Source organism: Chelonia mydas, chromosome 7 (genome assembly GCF_015237465.2).
Source record: "Chelonia mydas isolate rCheMyd1 chromosome 7, rCheMyd1.pri.v2, whole genome shotgun sequence".
NCBI classification, from domain to species: Eukaryota; Metazoa; Chordata; order Testudines; family Cheloniidae; genus Chelonia; species Chelonia mydas.
The window spans coordinates 56,048,265-56,064,604 of NC_057853.1; the positions used below are offsets into that span (position 1 = coordinate 56,048,265).

A 16,340-nucleotide genomic window follows, 5' to 3' on the forward strand; every position below is an offset into this window, starting at 1 on the left:
ATAGTTTCAACCAGTTTGCCCACTACTGAATTCAGGCTTACTCGCCTGTAATTGCCGGGGTCACCTCTGGAGCCCTTTTTAAAAATTGGCGTCACATTAGCTATCCTCCAGTCATTTGGTGCAGAAGCTGATTTAAATGATAGGCTACAAACCACACTTAGTAGTTCTGCAATTTCACAGTTGAGTTTCTTCAGAACTCTTGGGTGAATGCCGTCTGGGCCTGGTGACATGTTGCTGTTTAATTTATCAATTTGTTCCAAAACCTCCTCTAATGACACCTCAATCTGAGACAGTTCCTCAGATCTGTCACCTAAAAAGAATGGCTCAGGTTTGGGAATCTCCCTCACATCTTCGGCCTTGAAGAATTCATTTAATTTCTCCGCAATGGCCTTATCATCCCTGAGTGCTCCTTTAGCATCTCGATCGTCCAGTGGCCCCACTGGTTGTTTAGCAGGCTGCCTGCTTCTGATGGACTTAAAAACATTTTTGCTACTACTTTTTGAGACTTTGGCTAGCTGTTCTTCAAGTTCTTTTTTGGCCTTCCTAATTATAACCCTGGTAAAGGTTGATAAATCAGGCTCAAATTCCGCTCACAAATGAGGTATTGGGGAAAGGCAGTGGATGTCAATGGGATGGATAAAATAGTCTCCAATGCAATTCTTTTTCAGCCTGTTTCAATTACAGCATATTTATTTGTAGGACAAGATGAGGTCTGGGGGATAAAAAGGTCTGCAGCCTCCTCAGTGTATTGTACAGGAGTTGGCACATGCCAAGCTAAGCTTCCAAAATGCTACACCGGAAATGAACTACCACACAAATGAACTGAAAGCTTACCCCACTTTTGTCAAAACCAGTCACATCTGAGAACACTGCAGGGTCGCTATACCTGGCTGGGGGCCATTATATATTTATTTCTGGTATTACACTTAATTTTGTTAAGTCCCAGTTACTTACAAAGCTGGGTTATTTATCTGTCTCTGTTACAGCACAATGAGTTCATTTCTGTATTAATGAATCCAGGACCATAGACAACCAAATTCATTCAAGGTCATTGAGGTGGCTTTTCATGGTCTTTATCGAGGCAAAACACAGAGCTGGTATGGTTTGGGTGCATTTGACCCAAAACTCGTCACTGGAATTATATCAACGTCCTTGGGTTCAACGAGAGATTTCAAGGTAAAATTCTGCAAAATCGTTGTCAGTAACAAAAATATCTCCATCCGAGCCAGACCCTCTCCCATGCAAATCCGTTTCCCTGCAATGAAAAAGCAACGTTGAGGAGATGCAGGAGATCTTTCTTTGCAACATATGTTAAATATTGTTACAATGAAACCAAACCTCCGGATTAAAGTTAGATGCACAGAGTGATTCAGGGTAATGACATGGAGGATAATGGCCGTCTGCCGGAGTTCGGGAAGGTATGGAAGTGTTTGGGGGCTTTAGAAGCCTCTCACAGATTGTTTTAAAGGCTGAGTTCCATATAAAAAGTGGCCTCTTAAAAATCAATATGTGGAGACCGGTGGGCAGATGTGGGGTTTGAGGAACAGTTAATGCAGGTCCCAAGCCAGTTAATATGTTTATGGGGGGAATGACAGTGGTTCTCGAGTGGAAGGTGGAAGTAACAGGTAGGGAGGTGCAGGCATACGGAATAGGAGGATGGAGAACAGCAAACAGGGTTTTTTAACAGAGTGACGGGATCTTCAGTGATTGGAGTAAAGTTGAGAAGTTAAGCAGCCCCTACTGATCTCTCTCCAGGTGACTATGCAGACGACTTCTGCCCTGTTGCATGTTACTCCCTTCAATTTTACTTTTGCATGTACATTCGATCACAATTTGTCCACTGCAGGCTGACACAGACAGCCAAAGGAAGGTGTGAAGTTGTCAGGCAGAGCGGAGAGTAGTGCGTGTTCAATAAGTTAAAAACGACACTGGAGACCAACAGATGCTTCACTGTTGTGAGAGGCTCTGCTTCATGAACGGCCTGAAAAGTCTCTTGCACACTACAGTTTGAGAACTCTGTGTTTACTCAAGACAAAGCTAAGAGAGAATGGTCTGGGACCTGAAACAAACATGGCTTCTTTTACCTGCAGAAAAAGGCATGAAGAAGTCACTCTTCTTAAAGGCACCATTTTCATCCAAGAAATGTCCCGGGTTAAATTGCTCTGGTTTTGGAAATTCCCTGCTGTCATATAGGACCGATTGCAGGACAGGGAATATAGTGGTGCCCTGAATTAGCAAACACAGATAAAGAGAGTTAAAGTGGACACTGTCCACAGCAGAGAAGCCTCCAGAATTCACTGGGCTGGGTAGTGGGACATGTTTTTCTTTCCTTCATTTTCCTGCATCCCTTGGAACCAGAACCAGAAATATTAAAGTTCCAGGAGAAAAGGGAACCTCACCAAATGGGAGCCCACCTTCAACAAGGAGATCCTGGAATCTCATGAGAAAGGCTCCTCGCATTAGACTGCCAGCCCGATTTCTCCATCTAAGAGATTGGGAAAAGTCTGGTTAAGATCCAGAAGTGTTAGGTGCATCTCTCCGCTGCTGTTTGGAAGCATTTGACATTCCCTGGTCTTCATAATTTAGTCATTGCACCAATGGTTTCCACATCACTATTTATAAGAAATAAAATGCATTATTATTATTATTATTATTATCATCATTTTATTGAAGCTAAAAAGTCCTATACAACTCCCAGTGTAACTCAATTAGAAACCTAAAACATGGTCACTGTGAGTTGTGGTGCACATTAACACGTCAGCAGGACTAAATCTTGGTGGAGAGATTAAACCAGCTCGGAAACTGACCTCCCAAAAGAGGCTCCAAAAAGAGGGAAAGCTTTGCACAGCCTGCTTGAAACGTTGAGAACTAACCTTGGGGATAACATACTGTCTGAAATGAGTGTCTCTGGTCACTGCATGCGGGACACCCATCGGGACAAGGTTAATGAATCTCTGAATCTCATGTATCACAGCATCTGTGTAGGGCATCTGGCTTCGGTCCGCCATGCAGGGGCTTCGGCTTCGGCCAATCACACGGTCAATCTCTTCATGAACTTTCGCTGTCATCAAATGAACAAGGTTAACAATAAACAACAGGATTCCCATAATTTTGCCCCCATTCTGTCACACAGTCAGAAATATACACATCTCAGCAGATACATGTTGGGAATATAACAAGTTATAACAATATAACAGTTAGTTTTGGGTTACTGAAACTATTGTACATGGTATCTAGGATAAAGTGCCAAAAATGTAATTATTAGGGCAGTGATATGGCTCATGCCTGGTTGTGTACTAAAAGAGAACACAGTGTGATGTTATCGCCAGAGCATATAACTAACTGCTACGCAAGAGATTGAGGCCTAAAATTTCCCCCCATCAATGTCAATCATCCACATGACCTTGGAGGAAGCCCATGAGATTGGAATTAGCACTGGATATTAGCTGGGTGTTGATAAATCTCTAACACTTGCCTTTATTTGAGGGGAGGGTGTAGCACTCTGTATCTCAAAGCAGCACCCTGGAACCCCCATATCCACTCCTGTCATATGATTATGATATATTTCATACACAGCATGCCATGTAAGATATTATATGAAAGGTCATGATCTGCTGAAACCCACTGTTCTGTCCAAATATGTATATCATTAGTGAGTATGAAGTTAGGAGATTTTGCTCTATGGTTGTTACTGAAATATGCTGTACACTTGAGAGTTGGCAACTGCCAGTTCTCCAGTGACAACAAAGGAGGGGATCCACTCCCAGGAGGGTGTTAAACTACCATTAATCAGCGAGGGACTTTTAAACAAGGGATTTACAGTGCTGTAAGAGAGCTGCACAAGCATCACACAATGGGAGATTGCTCCACTCTGTGACTCAGCAAAGTCCACCAGGACATATCTGAGCTAGTGTTTTCCAGGTACATGGACGGCGGATATAAAATAGGGGACAGTGGCTTCATGCTTTTGCCTTTCTCCTCCCCCACCGACACTGGAAGCAAAAACAATGCTGGGAAGACCAAGCCTTGAACTGAGGAGACTGGTCCCAGGCTTAAAGGGGAAGCCTATGTGTTAAGGATTGTAACCTACCTGCAACATCCAGTGGGGTGAGAACAGCTTGATCCAAACACTGGACAGTCTAATGAGGTTCAGGATTTAGACTGCGTGCTTACCTTTTATTTTCTTTGGTAACTCTCTCTGACCTTTTGTGCCTACCACTTATAATGACTTAAAATCTATCTTTCTGTAGTTAATAAACCTCTTTTATACTTTACCTAAAACAGTGTGTTTTGGTTAAAGTGCTTGGGAAATCTCAGTTCAGTTTACAAAGGCTAGTGCATGTCCTCTCCACATCGAGGGAGGGCTGGACTGGGTAATGAACTTACACTGGTCGGGCTTCTGACCACAGCAAGACGGTGCAGCTCTGAGGTGCAAGGCTGGGGGCTTGGGAGATTTGCTGGTGCTTTTCTCTATGTGATTCATGAAAGGCTCAGGGAGCATTCATGCAATGTATCTGCGTGTGGGGCTCCACATGCTGTTGTACTCAGTGATAACAGCTCACAAAGGGGGTTGCTGCTTGTCACTAGCAAAGCATTATGAAAGACAGCCCAGGCTGGAACGCTAAGGGGGGAACAATGGTACCCCAGTTCCAGGTTGTACAGCGGGAATCCCATCACAGAGGGGGCCATCTGACAGCCCTGGAATGCGAAGGCTCCTGTTACCCATAGACCGGGCACCTTCTTGTCAATGGCAGCACAGGTTTCTCCCGCACAAACACATACACTTTCCCCCAGCCCAGTAGCCTTAGCTTGGACTGGAGGTGAGAAAGGAATCCAGGCACAATGTCTTACTCAGGCTGAGGACCCTGTGCTGAGACCGCCCCTGAGGAGGCGGAGTAATGCCGGTTGTGATGGTGCTTTTCAAATGTGGACACCTGTCTATGCAAATTGAAGTAACACACCCATCCCCAAACACCTCTCAGTTTCACATAAACCAGTGAACAGCTTGCACACAGCGCTAATGTGGGTTACGTCCAGCCCCAGCCAGATTTGGTCTGGTGACTTAAGGGACAGGGGTCTGTATCCATTAGAGATCCCTTGAGCCATGTAATCCCCTCCTCTCTCCAAAACTTAAAATTGTGTGTGTCCGTGGGGTACCTTCTATTTCTGGGTATTTCAGAAGAATCAGGAGTCCATGTCTCAGGGTGAGGCTGGATGTCCCTGTTCCAGCAAAGAATAAATCCAATGTGCTTCTTAACAAGTTATCAGTGTTAAATTCTGACTGGCCGTTCTGTCGTTCCTGCAGAGAGAGACTTGTTATAGTTGTTTGATCATTGACTGTAAGTGTGGGATCTATTCATACAGGCCCAAAGTCTCTCGTCTTCTACCTGCTCTGTGACCCACTCGGCATCTTTATAAAAATCCTTACAGAAAATGGGCCACGGCCCTGGAGATTGCAGTAGCACTGCTGGGGTGTTTTGGGTCATTGCTGTGGAAATATATGGCCTTTTCTATTAGAGGAGAATTGGAGCATTACTTTTACCTGGTTAGTTTTCATCTGTATTTTTAACTGTTGTTGATTCCCTTTGCTTTCATATTTTGTTTGCATGGGCAGCAATAATGCCCTTGAAAACTTTGAACCAGAAAGGAAACCAAATGTTTCTAACCAATTTTTAGCCTTCAAGCCAGAAGGATTGAGTCTGATGCTCCAAAGAAAGTGAGATCCCCACTGAAAAGGCAGATGCCTGGCTACCTGCTGACCGAGAGGTGCAGTGGTAGAACATCGGAGAGGCTGTTGCTGTAAAATATTGCAGGAAATTAGCAGGTGGGGTTTCCAAAGAAGCTGGTAATAGCTTAGGTCTGTGGGTGTCGGCATAGGAAACCATTAGAAACTGCTTTCTTCTACTAATCCCACTGATGCTAACACATACCAGTAAAAGTGCTTCTGTCCACCTTGTAAATAAAACCCTTTCAATGGCTAACCTCCAACAGAGCCAGCCTATACATTGCCAGATGCTGTTGATACCTGCATTGGGTGCTCTGTCCTTTTAAGACATGTATAGGCTGCAATAAAAGACCCACGGCTGGCCTGGGTCAGCTGACTTGGGCTCGTGGGGATCGGGTTGAGGGGCTATAATATTGCAGTGTAGACATATGGGCTAGGGCTGTCGCCCAGGCTCTGAAGCCCACAAAGAAGGAACAATCCCAGAGCTTGGGCTGCAGTCCAAGCACCGACATCTACACTGCAATATTATAACCCTGCAGACCGAGCCCTTCAAGCCCAAGTCAGCTGACCTGGGCCAGCCATGGCTGTGCTGTGGGTCTTTCATTGCAGTGTGCACATACCCTTAGATTTGTCTTCCTCACTGGTGTAGTCCCACTGGCATCACCGGCACTACTCACACAAATGAGGTGAGCAGGGCTTGCCTTTTAGAATGTAAATCCCAGGGGCAGAGACCAGGTCTGCCTTTGGGTCTTGTACAGAGTGATAAATACCCACGATATGTATAACCCACTCCACAGCAAAGGGGAAGGGCGGCTGCCCTCACATACCTGTTCCATTTTGATGAGGAAAGCATCGATGAAGTCTCGAGGGCAGCTGAGATCCAGAGACTCTTTGTGCATCTTCACTCTCTCCAGAACAAAGCTTTTAAACTCCTCCGAATTTTTAATTAACTTGTGGTGAGGCCCAGGTATATAATCCATGAGAGTTGGGAAAAAATTGTACAGCTAGAAGGATGGAAGGAAAAGCACATCTTGGTTTATCTGGACACACCAAATAATCAATTGACCCAGTTACAGCAGCACAATACAATACTTTTGTGACACGTTCCTGTGCAAATGCATTCGAAAGAACGTCTCATGCTTCACTAACTCATTCTACTCAATACACACATATTCCTCACAGAAACTGCAGTGACACTCAGTTCTATTCGCTACAATAAACTCCATTATTTCCAACACAAAAGCATCACCAATACAAACGTGCTGTTCTTGAAAATCACACTCAGGTTCCCACACCTAGCTCAAATTTTCATAGGCAGAAATAAAACGTAAAAGATATCTTAGTCTTCCTCAGGTTGGAAGCAAGGGGCCAAATTCTCTGCTGCTGGAACTCCATTGATTTTGACTGAGTTCGACTGTTGTGCATTTGGTGAGATTTTCAGCAATGGGATGTGTGGGTGGCTGTGTACTAGAAACGAAAAGGAGTTTGCTTTGCAGGTGAGGAATGTGACCACATTCAGGTATCCCATTGTGAATATACTCAGGCATGTGAATTGCAGTGATTTGGATGCTAATGTTTTAATTGGCAGTTTCCTTGACTTTTTCCAATAGTGTTGAAAGGGAATGTCCTTGAGCCAACGTAATTCTGAGCAAATGAAGTGGTTTGTGTGGGAATTTAAATAATCCTTAGAAACAAGTTTGAGGCTGGGATTGGTAATAGCTGCAAGCCTTATGAGGAGAACAGGAACATTATGGGAACGAAATAATTATTTAAGGAAAAGTAACAGTGAAAGAAAGAAAGATCTATCCCTTCCCCCATTACAAAGGAGAAGAGTAGAAAAAACCACTGAACACACCTGTCCCAGGAAAGAGCGGAAGAGTTCATTGTTTTCCTCTGTGAGATTAATGAGTGCCAGAAACTTCTGATCTTTATAGTCAAACCGGTTCCCAAAGACAACGGAGCAGATGATGTTGGAGACAGCATGGGTGAGAGGGATGGTGGGGTCAAAGGGTCGCTCTGCAACAAAACCAAACCAGAGTCCAATTTTTAATTCAGTATTTTCACCTACAGCATCACATCCATTGATGTTATTGGGAAGTTCTGGATGTCCTGGCCCCAGGCCGAGAGTGCAGTCCCGAATATTCATTGGGGAGGGTGAGTTCTGGTGTCACAGTTCCAGGGTGAGCTGGGCTTTAGACCCCCCCTCAGTCCCTCTCCAGACCCCACCTCAGGTGACAGGCTGAGTTCCTGCCATGCTCTGAATGGGAGGAACCCCGCAGTCCAACCACCCTTGGACTGGTTAGCTGAGCTGCAGACTTACTACTATAAGCATGACAGGGTGCTCTGTGCTGGGCACCTGTGAGCCCTTTCCCTCCAGGGACCTGGGACCAGCGGGTGATCAAAGCGACTCAAAAAAAAAAACAAACCATCTCCAAAACAAAGTGTTATTTATCCACTCAAAAGTATGGAGCACACAGAGCAAAAACAAGAAACAATAAAGGCTTCTACACACATTCCTTTTACCGAAACAATCTCTCCTTGCAAGCTTCGGTAAGTTCCATTCAGCCCAGTTACCTCCATCTCACTCAACTCCCTTCCTGCTTCGGTGAGACTCTCTAAGATTTTAGTATCCCAGTTGGATACTAGTTTCTGTGGGAAGACAATACTTTACACAGGCCTAACAGACACTATTCCATTCAGAGGATTCTGCCTGAGCCATTGCTCGTAGCATCATCACAAACTCCTGTAATGCAGCGGGGCCTATGCAGTATTCAAGGGAATTGTCTACAAGACTTCACCCCTCTGACCTGAGACCACATTGCACAGCGAGAACATCCAGAAGCAGCATTTTCTCCATGCAGGGTGTTCTCGCCTCACAGCAGACTACTGCTCCTGGCCCTCACCCAGGCAGATTTCTTTTGGGTCATTATCTACAGGAGCAGCTGCCCTTGGCTCAGGATACACACGTGGCAAGAGCAGTAAAGTGGCTCTCCCTTGTTTCTGAATCACGGGTGGGGAAGGTTCTCCGTGCATTCTCCTCTCATACACACAATTCACCGAGATGGACAGTCAACTTCATTTTAGCCCTTAATGGTGTACTGTATATTGCAAGAGGTGGGATGGTCTTGTGGTTAAGGCAGTGGCCTGGGTCTCAGGAAATCTGGATACAATTCCCAGCTCTGCCACAAACTTCCAGGTGTGACCTCGAGCAAGTCGCTTAATCACTCTGTGTTTCAGTTCCCCATCTCTAAAAGAGAGAAAATAATTCTTCCTTTCTCCACTTTTTCTTCGTCATGTGTATTTAATATGTACGTTGCTTGGGGCAGGGACTGTCTCAAACTGTTTGTTAGCACAACCCATAGGCAAAGGAGCTGCCTTGGCTGGGACCTCTAGAAACTAACAGAACATAAATAAATAAATAATAAAAGCGTCATCATCTCTTAGGAAGCACTGTAAATTTACACAGTGATTTCAAACTTTCCTCGGGAGACCATCCCCATGCAATGTAGGAGTCAGACTCGTATCAGACATCTAGCAGAGAAGAAAATCAGAATAAGCAAGCTGTAGGCCTGAGTGTCTTATTAGTCCAACACACGGAAGATAAACTAATCCATTCTAACATGGTTCACTGTGTTAGCTTCTGCCTGCTCTGGACAAACATTTTCCATTTGCCTGTTGGCCACAGATCAGAGGGTCGAAAACATGGGAAATAACAGCCAGGAAAGGTCATCTCGGGAACTTTTCTCACATATTTTTCCTTTATATTAAACACAGGTTGTTATATGTGCAGCTAATGGCTTGAGTTATAAGGTGTTTGAACCAAAGTTAAGATCACAAAATAAAGGAAGACAAGAGTCTTTAGCTGACTCCTCAGTTTCCGAATTATAAGCAGCAATTCCCCACCGTGTGTGTTTCTGAGCCTTTCCACCAGAAAACAGGCTTCCTCCTGGATCCGTTCCTCAATGCTTTTCTTCCCCATCCCAAAGTTTCTGAGCGTGGTGAGGGCAAATCGGCGAAGCTGCTTCCACCGCTCCCCATTGCTGAATATAATGCCTGGAAAAGGGAGGAGAATAGGAAAGAAGGGTGGGGGCAGACTCAATTTGCTAAATTTCTAACCTAGGGAAACATGGGTCATTGAAAGGTTCAACGTCAAGGCAAACATTATTGTATTTGTGTTGTACTGGAGACCCTGGATTACATTTTTTCTGTATGTAACTCAATATCCCACACGTTAATCTCATTGCTGTTTATAGCAATTATGAACAAGAAAAATAATTCCATTGATTGCCACGCGCAATGGCTGTATTTTGTTCTCTAACACAGTGTAAACTGTCACAGTAATTAGAGCAAAGTACATATACTGGTACCATGTAAAAATAAGAAATACACTGGACATGCATAAGTGGCTATAGTGAGTATCCCTCAAAGAGCAGGACTAAATGAAACACCAATGGCCTTCTCAGTCGTGTTCTCCACATACAGAGAACATCAGCGCTACATGTTGAACTTGTTAGCAATGTACCTGCTCCTTTGGCAAGCTTGTCAACCAGTGCCAGTTTTCCTCTTCCACTGAACTCATCCCCTTGATCAATCAGAGCTTCCTTCACAGCCTCCTGTCCATACAGCACCACAACCCGCTCTGAGCCTAAGCATATTGTGAAAACCGGGCCGTACTTTGCACTGAGCTGTAAAAAATTAACACAAAGGACCAATACGTTTTTACTAAATCAACTTAAGAATAAGAATGAGAGTGGATCTAATTACAAACTGATGGAAGAGCTCTCCTGCCACCAAGGACTACACTCAAAAAGGGATATAAACACCTAGATGAAAAATGTTGCTCCTCAAAACCCTCAGCTAATCCTCTAGGCCAGTAGTTCTCAAAGTCATTTGATCGCACCCTCCTTCTTTGTGTCTGTAGTCATTTACGGCCACCCCCACCCCACAAGTACATATACCGCCCCCCAGCTCTGAAGGTGAAGCAGAGCAGCAGAAGCTGCTGGCTCGGTGCCCAGCTCTGAAGGCAGCACCGTGCCAGCAGCAGCACAGAAATAAGGGTGGCAATGTGAAGTGACATTCGTCAATATAGTCCCTAAGACTTAGCGCCACATTGGCACCCTTACTTCTGCGCTGCTACTGTCACCCCAGAGCTAACAGCCAGAACCCCACCTCTTCCCAGTGAGGGATTGGCAGGGGGGCAGGAAGGAGACCCCAAGCCCTGGTGGCAGAGCTCTGGCTGTCAGCCCCGGTGGCAGAGTTCTGCCTGTCCCCTTTATCCTTGCCTCCAGGGTATGCAGGGCCCTTTGGCATGAGCCCAGCCACCCAAGACTGACAGCCAGAGCTCTTTAAAAAACAAAACAAACAAAAAAAACCCCACCCAACTCACACCTCCTTTGACCCATTCCCATGCCTCCCTTGTGTGGTCCGCCACATGGTTTGAGAACCACAACTTAGTGGGAATGGTACTCACCTAGGATGTGGGAGAGCTGGGTTTAATTCCCCCCGTACCTGATGTAAAGAAGGGATCTGAAACTGGGTCTCTCCTCTCTTTGGAGAGTGCCCTAAACCACCACGTTGTGGGTCATTCTGAAAAGGGGCTCTCTGTCTTTCCCGTTGAAGCCGTTCCATTGCATATAAATAACTGAATAGTCATTGGGAAAGAAACTTGGGTCTCCCACATCCTGGGTGAGCGACCTAACCACAAGGATACAGAGTTAGTCTCATTCTCTCTGTAGCCCAATGACTATGTTAACTTGACAGAATACAGCAACAGTGTAGGCCTTACCCTTCTTCTGAGAAGAAGGCAAGTATCATTAGATCAGTTTTACAAGTGGGAAACACACAAATAACTTCAGTGGTTTCCCCAGGCACACACATGGAATCATTTGCAGAGCTGGGACCAGAACCAAAGCCTGCTGTCTGTCAGTTTCCTGCTTAACCCACCAGACCACACTCCCCACTGCAGGATAATCTGTACAGGCTGCAGCACAACTGAGAGGGCATATTCTGGTTTACCTGTGAATAAGACACATTATCATAAAAATAACACATTGCCAGGAACAGGTTGTATCTAGCATTCAAGATTAAATATTTCTGTGGAAAAAATATTCAACCTTAAACATGAGGAGTTGAGCCACTGTGCAAACCCCAGAAATTTCAGAGTTCTCTTTCCACAGTCTCTGCTTAAAACCCACCTGAGCCAAAGCCCTGGATAAGGAGAAAGCCCCCTTACCTCATGCACAGATTGGGGCAAGTTCCTCATATTCAGCTGCAGCGTGTTCCCTATGATGGGAAAAGCAAGAGGGCCAGGTGGCAGCTTCCCACTTCCAGACACCTTTCTCCATGCTGAAAGGAAAAGAAGGCAAGAGACACAAATCACCAGGAAAACATTTGTTGCTCCCAGAGGTTCCATTGCAGAGTGTAGCAATTATTCCTGGTTCTGGCAGGGGGTTACTTTGTACTTCAGCTTTTATATATTGTATGGTGCAAAAGTACAATTGCAAGTGCAAGCAATTAGCCAATAGGGTCTCAGTTCTTCTGGGTCAACAACATTAAGTATGGTCTAAAAAAGGTTACTGGACAACTCCTTTGAATCTTTGTTTGCATATCATCTGTGTTTGCCCCTTGTGTACTCGCTGACAGAGCAAAAAATTAATCATTAAGTGAATCCCTCTAAGGCTGCCCAAACTTCCATGAAATCATGTCATGTGACTGTTGTACCCGACCCCGAGAGGCTTGGTGCCAGCTGGAACACTACATACATACAGTGGTGATTGCCTTTCATGCTGTTATACGGGCTTTAGACTAAGGCTGGATGAACAGTATACAGTTAAGTTGGGCTGGTTCGCACCTCCTCCCCTCTTCCCTGCCAGCCCCTCTATGAGCTGGCCTTTCCCCTTGCTGCCCCCCACTCTCATGCCCACTGGATAACCTGAGGCACAGGTGTGAAGACTGAAGAGTCTAACGTGCCACTGCCTGAGACAGGTGCTAAGTGCCCAGGTGAAGGAACCTGCAACCGCCAGGAGGGGCAGGAGCTGTCACCACCAGGGTCCTTTTCCTGGGGGAGGGCCAGGAGCAGCCCCACAGCACCCCTTGCAGCCCAGGACAGAGAGAATAAAGCCAAGCATTGCCACAGGGCCTGCAGCAGCAGCCACGGAAAGGTGAGTCCACCAGAGCCCTGGATGTGAGACCCCGCCCCCTTTAACCCCAGCTCTGTGGGACATATTTTCCCACTATCACTGTCCTTTCTGGGTCTCCACCGGCGAGGGCTACTTTAATTTGCTAAGTAATCTCTCCTGGGTGAAATTCACCCCTACTCTAGCTGGCTGGGTGTTCAGATGTGCCCACCATGGTTATGTTCAGTGCAGAGGAGGGTGGGGTGCCACCAGTGGTAGACAGAACTTGAGAGGAACCCTTCTCCCAGGAATTCAAGGGGCTGGTTTTGCCTCTAAAGGCCAAGGTCGTCTGGGCCCTGGTAACACAAGAGTCCCGCCTTTCTCCCTCACTATTCACCTGTGGCTTAGGTCAATGGAGGCTCTGTCTGAAATGCCATAATATAACCGGGATGGCCTGACAAGGGCCTTCTCTGCGTACCTTTTACTGTCCCAAATGAAGGGACTTCTCTTGGGATACAATTCCACCATCTTTTCAGAATTGTTGCGTGAGATTCAGCCAAAATTTTACTGGGCTGTATTTCTTCTCATGGTTAATCAAGAGCTGCACTCTCTCCTTGATGGTTAACCCTTCAGTTATTTGTAAATCAATATACTAGATTCATCATAATACACAACACAAATAAAGATGGTTACAATAAAGGGAGGGGAGGGGAAACAATATACCTTCATTAATCACACACCTGTAAAAAGTCAGCCCAACTTGCTTTGAATTTTTCAGGCATTCTGTTTCTGCCACAAGCCAGTCATTCGTTAGCTGCGAGGTCTACCATATCACCGAGTCAGACACCAATATTTGGCTAGGATTAATCTTTCCATTTTTGCAGGATTAATTTTTAGCAACCAAAGCTGCACATTGGAACCACACCAGGTATCAGGAATATATTCAAGAATGAAACTTGAGGGGGAGGGCTCCAAGTTAGCATCCAATATCAAATTGATCCTTTGGCCCACCTCATACCAGAAATACTTGATACAGTGGCACTCCCAAAACATGAGTGAACACCAAGGGAGTTACATTTCCAACAGCGGTCAGCGTTTGTGAGAGACATTACCATTAGCCTATCTGGGGACCAGTATATTCAAAAAAGTGACTTTTGGTGAATAAACTGTAGTCTCAGGTCTATAGTTGCTTTTTTAACATTAGATACAATTGTATTCCATTGGATTGGATTGTCATGTATCCAAATATTTATTCCAAGCAACTCTCAAATTATCAATCATTGGCAGAGATTTTGGGGCCAGAAAATCATAAAAGGATACCACTGGCCAAATAAATCCAGGAAGTTTCCTCCAAAATAACAAAAAAATTGGAGGTTCTGAAGCTCCCAAGGCATTCAATCCAAATACATTTGTAAGTAAATGTTTTAACCGGAGATCTTTCCATGCTCCAGAGCAGGGCAAGCGAAATTGCTGCTGAAGATCTATACATGGTTTAAACTTATCATTGTGAATTAGGGGCTGTCAAGCTGTCCTGCAGTAGCTCAAGAGTGTGAGTACCAACCTCAGGGCAGGCTGTTAAGAACTAGAGCAGAAATCCCAAATTGACTGAGAGTTCTCCAACCAAGCATAAACTCCTCAGGCACTATAACAGCCTAACCCTGGAGTCACAGACAGTCCCTTGGGGTATGCCAATCTATATGGTCACCTAGGTAAGCTTGCCTTTGTGATAGATGGTCCCTCACAACAATATGCAGGTTACTCCTGGTCCCCAAGGACCAGTTAGTTACCCTGGATCAGCTGCACCTTTGATCTCACACCAAAGACAACACTTGCAGCCAATCCTATAATAAATGATCTAAAGATTTATTAGCTAAGAAAAGGAAATGAGAGTTATTTACAAGGTTAAAGCAGGTAAACATACGCGTGAGTTACAGTAGTCTTAAGTTTCAAAGTAATAGAAGCTTGTACAATAAGGAAGCTCTATATGTCTCTTAGAGCTAACCCAGGCTAAGCACTGGGGATCATTTGCTTGTGTTTAGTAATCCTTGCCCCTCAGAGCCCAAGCGGGATAAAGATAGTGTTTCTCCTTGTCAGATATTTTTAGTCTTGTGTCCTCTGATGTTCCACTACGGTCCGCCTGGTGTTGATGGACTTTCTTGGTCAGGCAGGAGAGTTAAGGCAATAAGACATAAATTGAAAATAGCCCTTTAAGCCTTCAACCCGAATGAAAGAGAAAAAAAAGAAAAGAAAAGAAAAGCAACTATCAGTATCAACTCGTACCCATCAACATCTTTAGAGCAGCCATATCAGATATCAGAGAGCAGTACATAAATTCCATATGGTTGGATCATTCCATAGGGATCTCCTCTTGTGAGGTAAGTGTGCAGATTTTTGAGGTATTTTTCTATTTGAAGGGAACTAATTGACACTATCTTCTTGCCATTCTTAACATGGAGCATTGCTGGGTATTTAATAAAATATTTCAAGTCCATCTTTCTGGCCAATTGTTTGCTTGGTTAAAAGCAGTCCTCATTGCAACCACGTCATGGGCATAATCTTGAAAGTGTAGTACTCTCTTTGCTGGTTCTCTTGATCGGTGGGTGAGGTCAGCTTTTATTGGTAGAAGGTATAAGCTTTCGAGCTACACAGAGCTCTTCCTCAGGTCCAGGGAAGGAAGTGGAGTCTGGGGGCTGTGCAGAAGAAGCCTGGCTTCTCATTGGTCCACTGGACTGCTTCAGCAGCTCGCTCCATGCAGAAATCTCCCTACTGTCCCAAGCATGGGTTTCTACTGTCTAGTTCAGGGGTTCTCAAACTGGGGGTCATGACCGCTCACGGGGGTCACAAGATGGTTACATGGGGGTCATGAGCTGTCAGCCCCACGTGGCTGATAGCCCTGAACCCCCATTAAATTACCCCCTCTCCTTGTTTTCATTTATGGGGTGGGGGAGAACAGTCAAAGGCTTGCTGTGTGAAAGGGGTCACCAATACAAAAAGTTTGAAAGCCACTGGTCTAGCTCCTTCTGTCCCCACCCCCAACCCAACTTGCAGCATGCTGGCAATGGGGTCAGAGGACTCTGGCAGCCATCTTAGACTGCCAACCTCAAGAGATCAAACACCATGAATCAGACACCCAAAACCCACGAGTTTGACACTAAAACTCATGAGATTTTTCTAACAGTTTATACTGTGGGGTAGGTTTTCTGTCTGTCTATTGATTGCTGAATTGCCCCTATCCCTCCCCAGTGTGTGTATGACCATCACAATCAGTGTTGGGGTGAGGTGATTTTGGCCCTCGCTGCAGGAGCACTCACCCCACTTCCGCCTTGCCCCTGCTCAGCAATTAATTCTTCCTTCCCTCTGATTTGTCTCATCATTGTTATCAGCTTTGTGAAATTGGCCCTATTAAAATACCAAGTATATATATTACTGGTCTGGACTTTCTTCTGCTTGCAGATTATAAATGTGATCAAATCATGAGCTATCATTACTTTGTAGTTCTG

The 16,340-nt window shown here is 45.1% G+C and overlaps 1 protein-coding gene across 7 annotated transcripts in view; it reads right to left on the reverse strand.

Moving 5' to 3' along the window:
- Positions 1–657: 657 nt before the first annotated feature.
- MARCHF8 (E3 ubiquitin-protein ligase MARCHF8) overlaps positions 658–16,340 on the reverse strand; it is a 184,548-nt gene continuing 168,865 nt past the window's right edge. For 6 of the 7 annotated variants that reach the window (XM_043552291.1, XM_043552292.1, XM_043552294.1 and 3 more), the window contains 9 exons: positions 11,958–12,070; positions 10,248–10,410; positions 9,629–9,778; positions 7,581–7,741; positions 6,553–6,729; positions 5,158–5,299; positions 2,874–3,061; positions 2,085–2,226; positions 658–1,255 (listed from right to left, as the gene is read on the reverse strand). In XM_043552291.1, the coding sequence (XP_043408226.1) occupies positions 1,074–1,255; positions 2,085–2,226; positions 2,874–3,061; positions 5,158–5,299; positions 6,553–6,729; positions 7,581–7,741; positions 9,629–9,778; positions 10,248–10,410; positions 11,958–12,070 (1,418 nt within the window). In that variant the 3' untranslated portion in view covers positions 658–1,073. Of the gene's footprint in view, positions 1,256–2,084; positions 2,227–2,471; positions 2,613–2,873; positions 3,062–5,157; positions 5,300–6,552; positions 6,730–7,580; positions 7,742–9,628; positions 9,779–10,247; positions 10,411–11,957; positions 12,071–16,340 lie in introns of those variants that run through there. The other variant, XM_043552295.1, reaches the window with a different exon arrangement.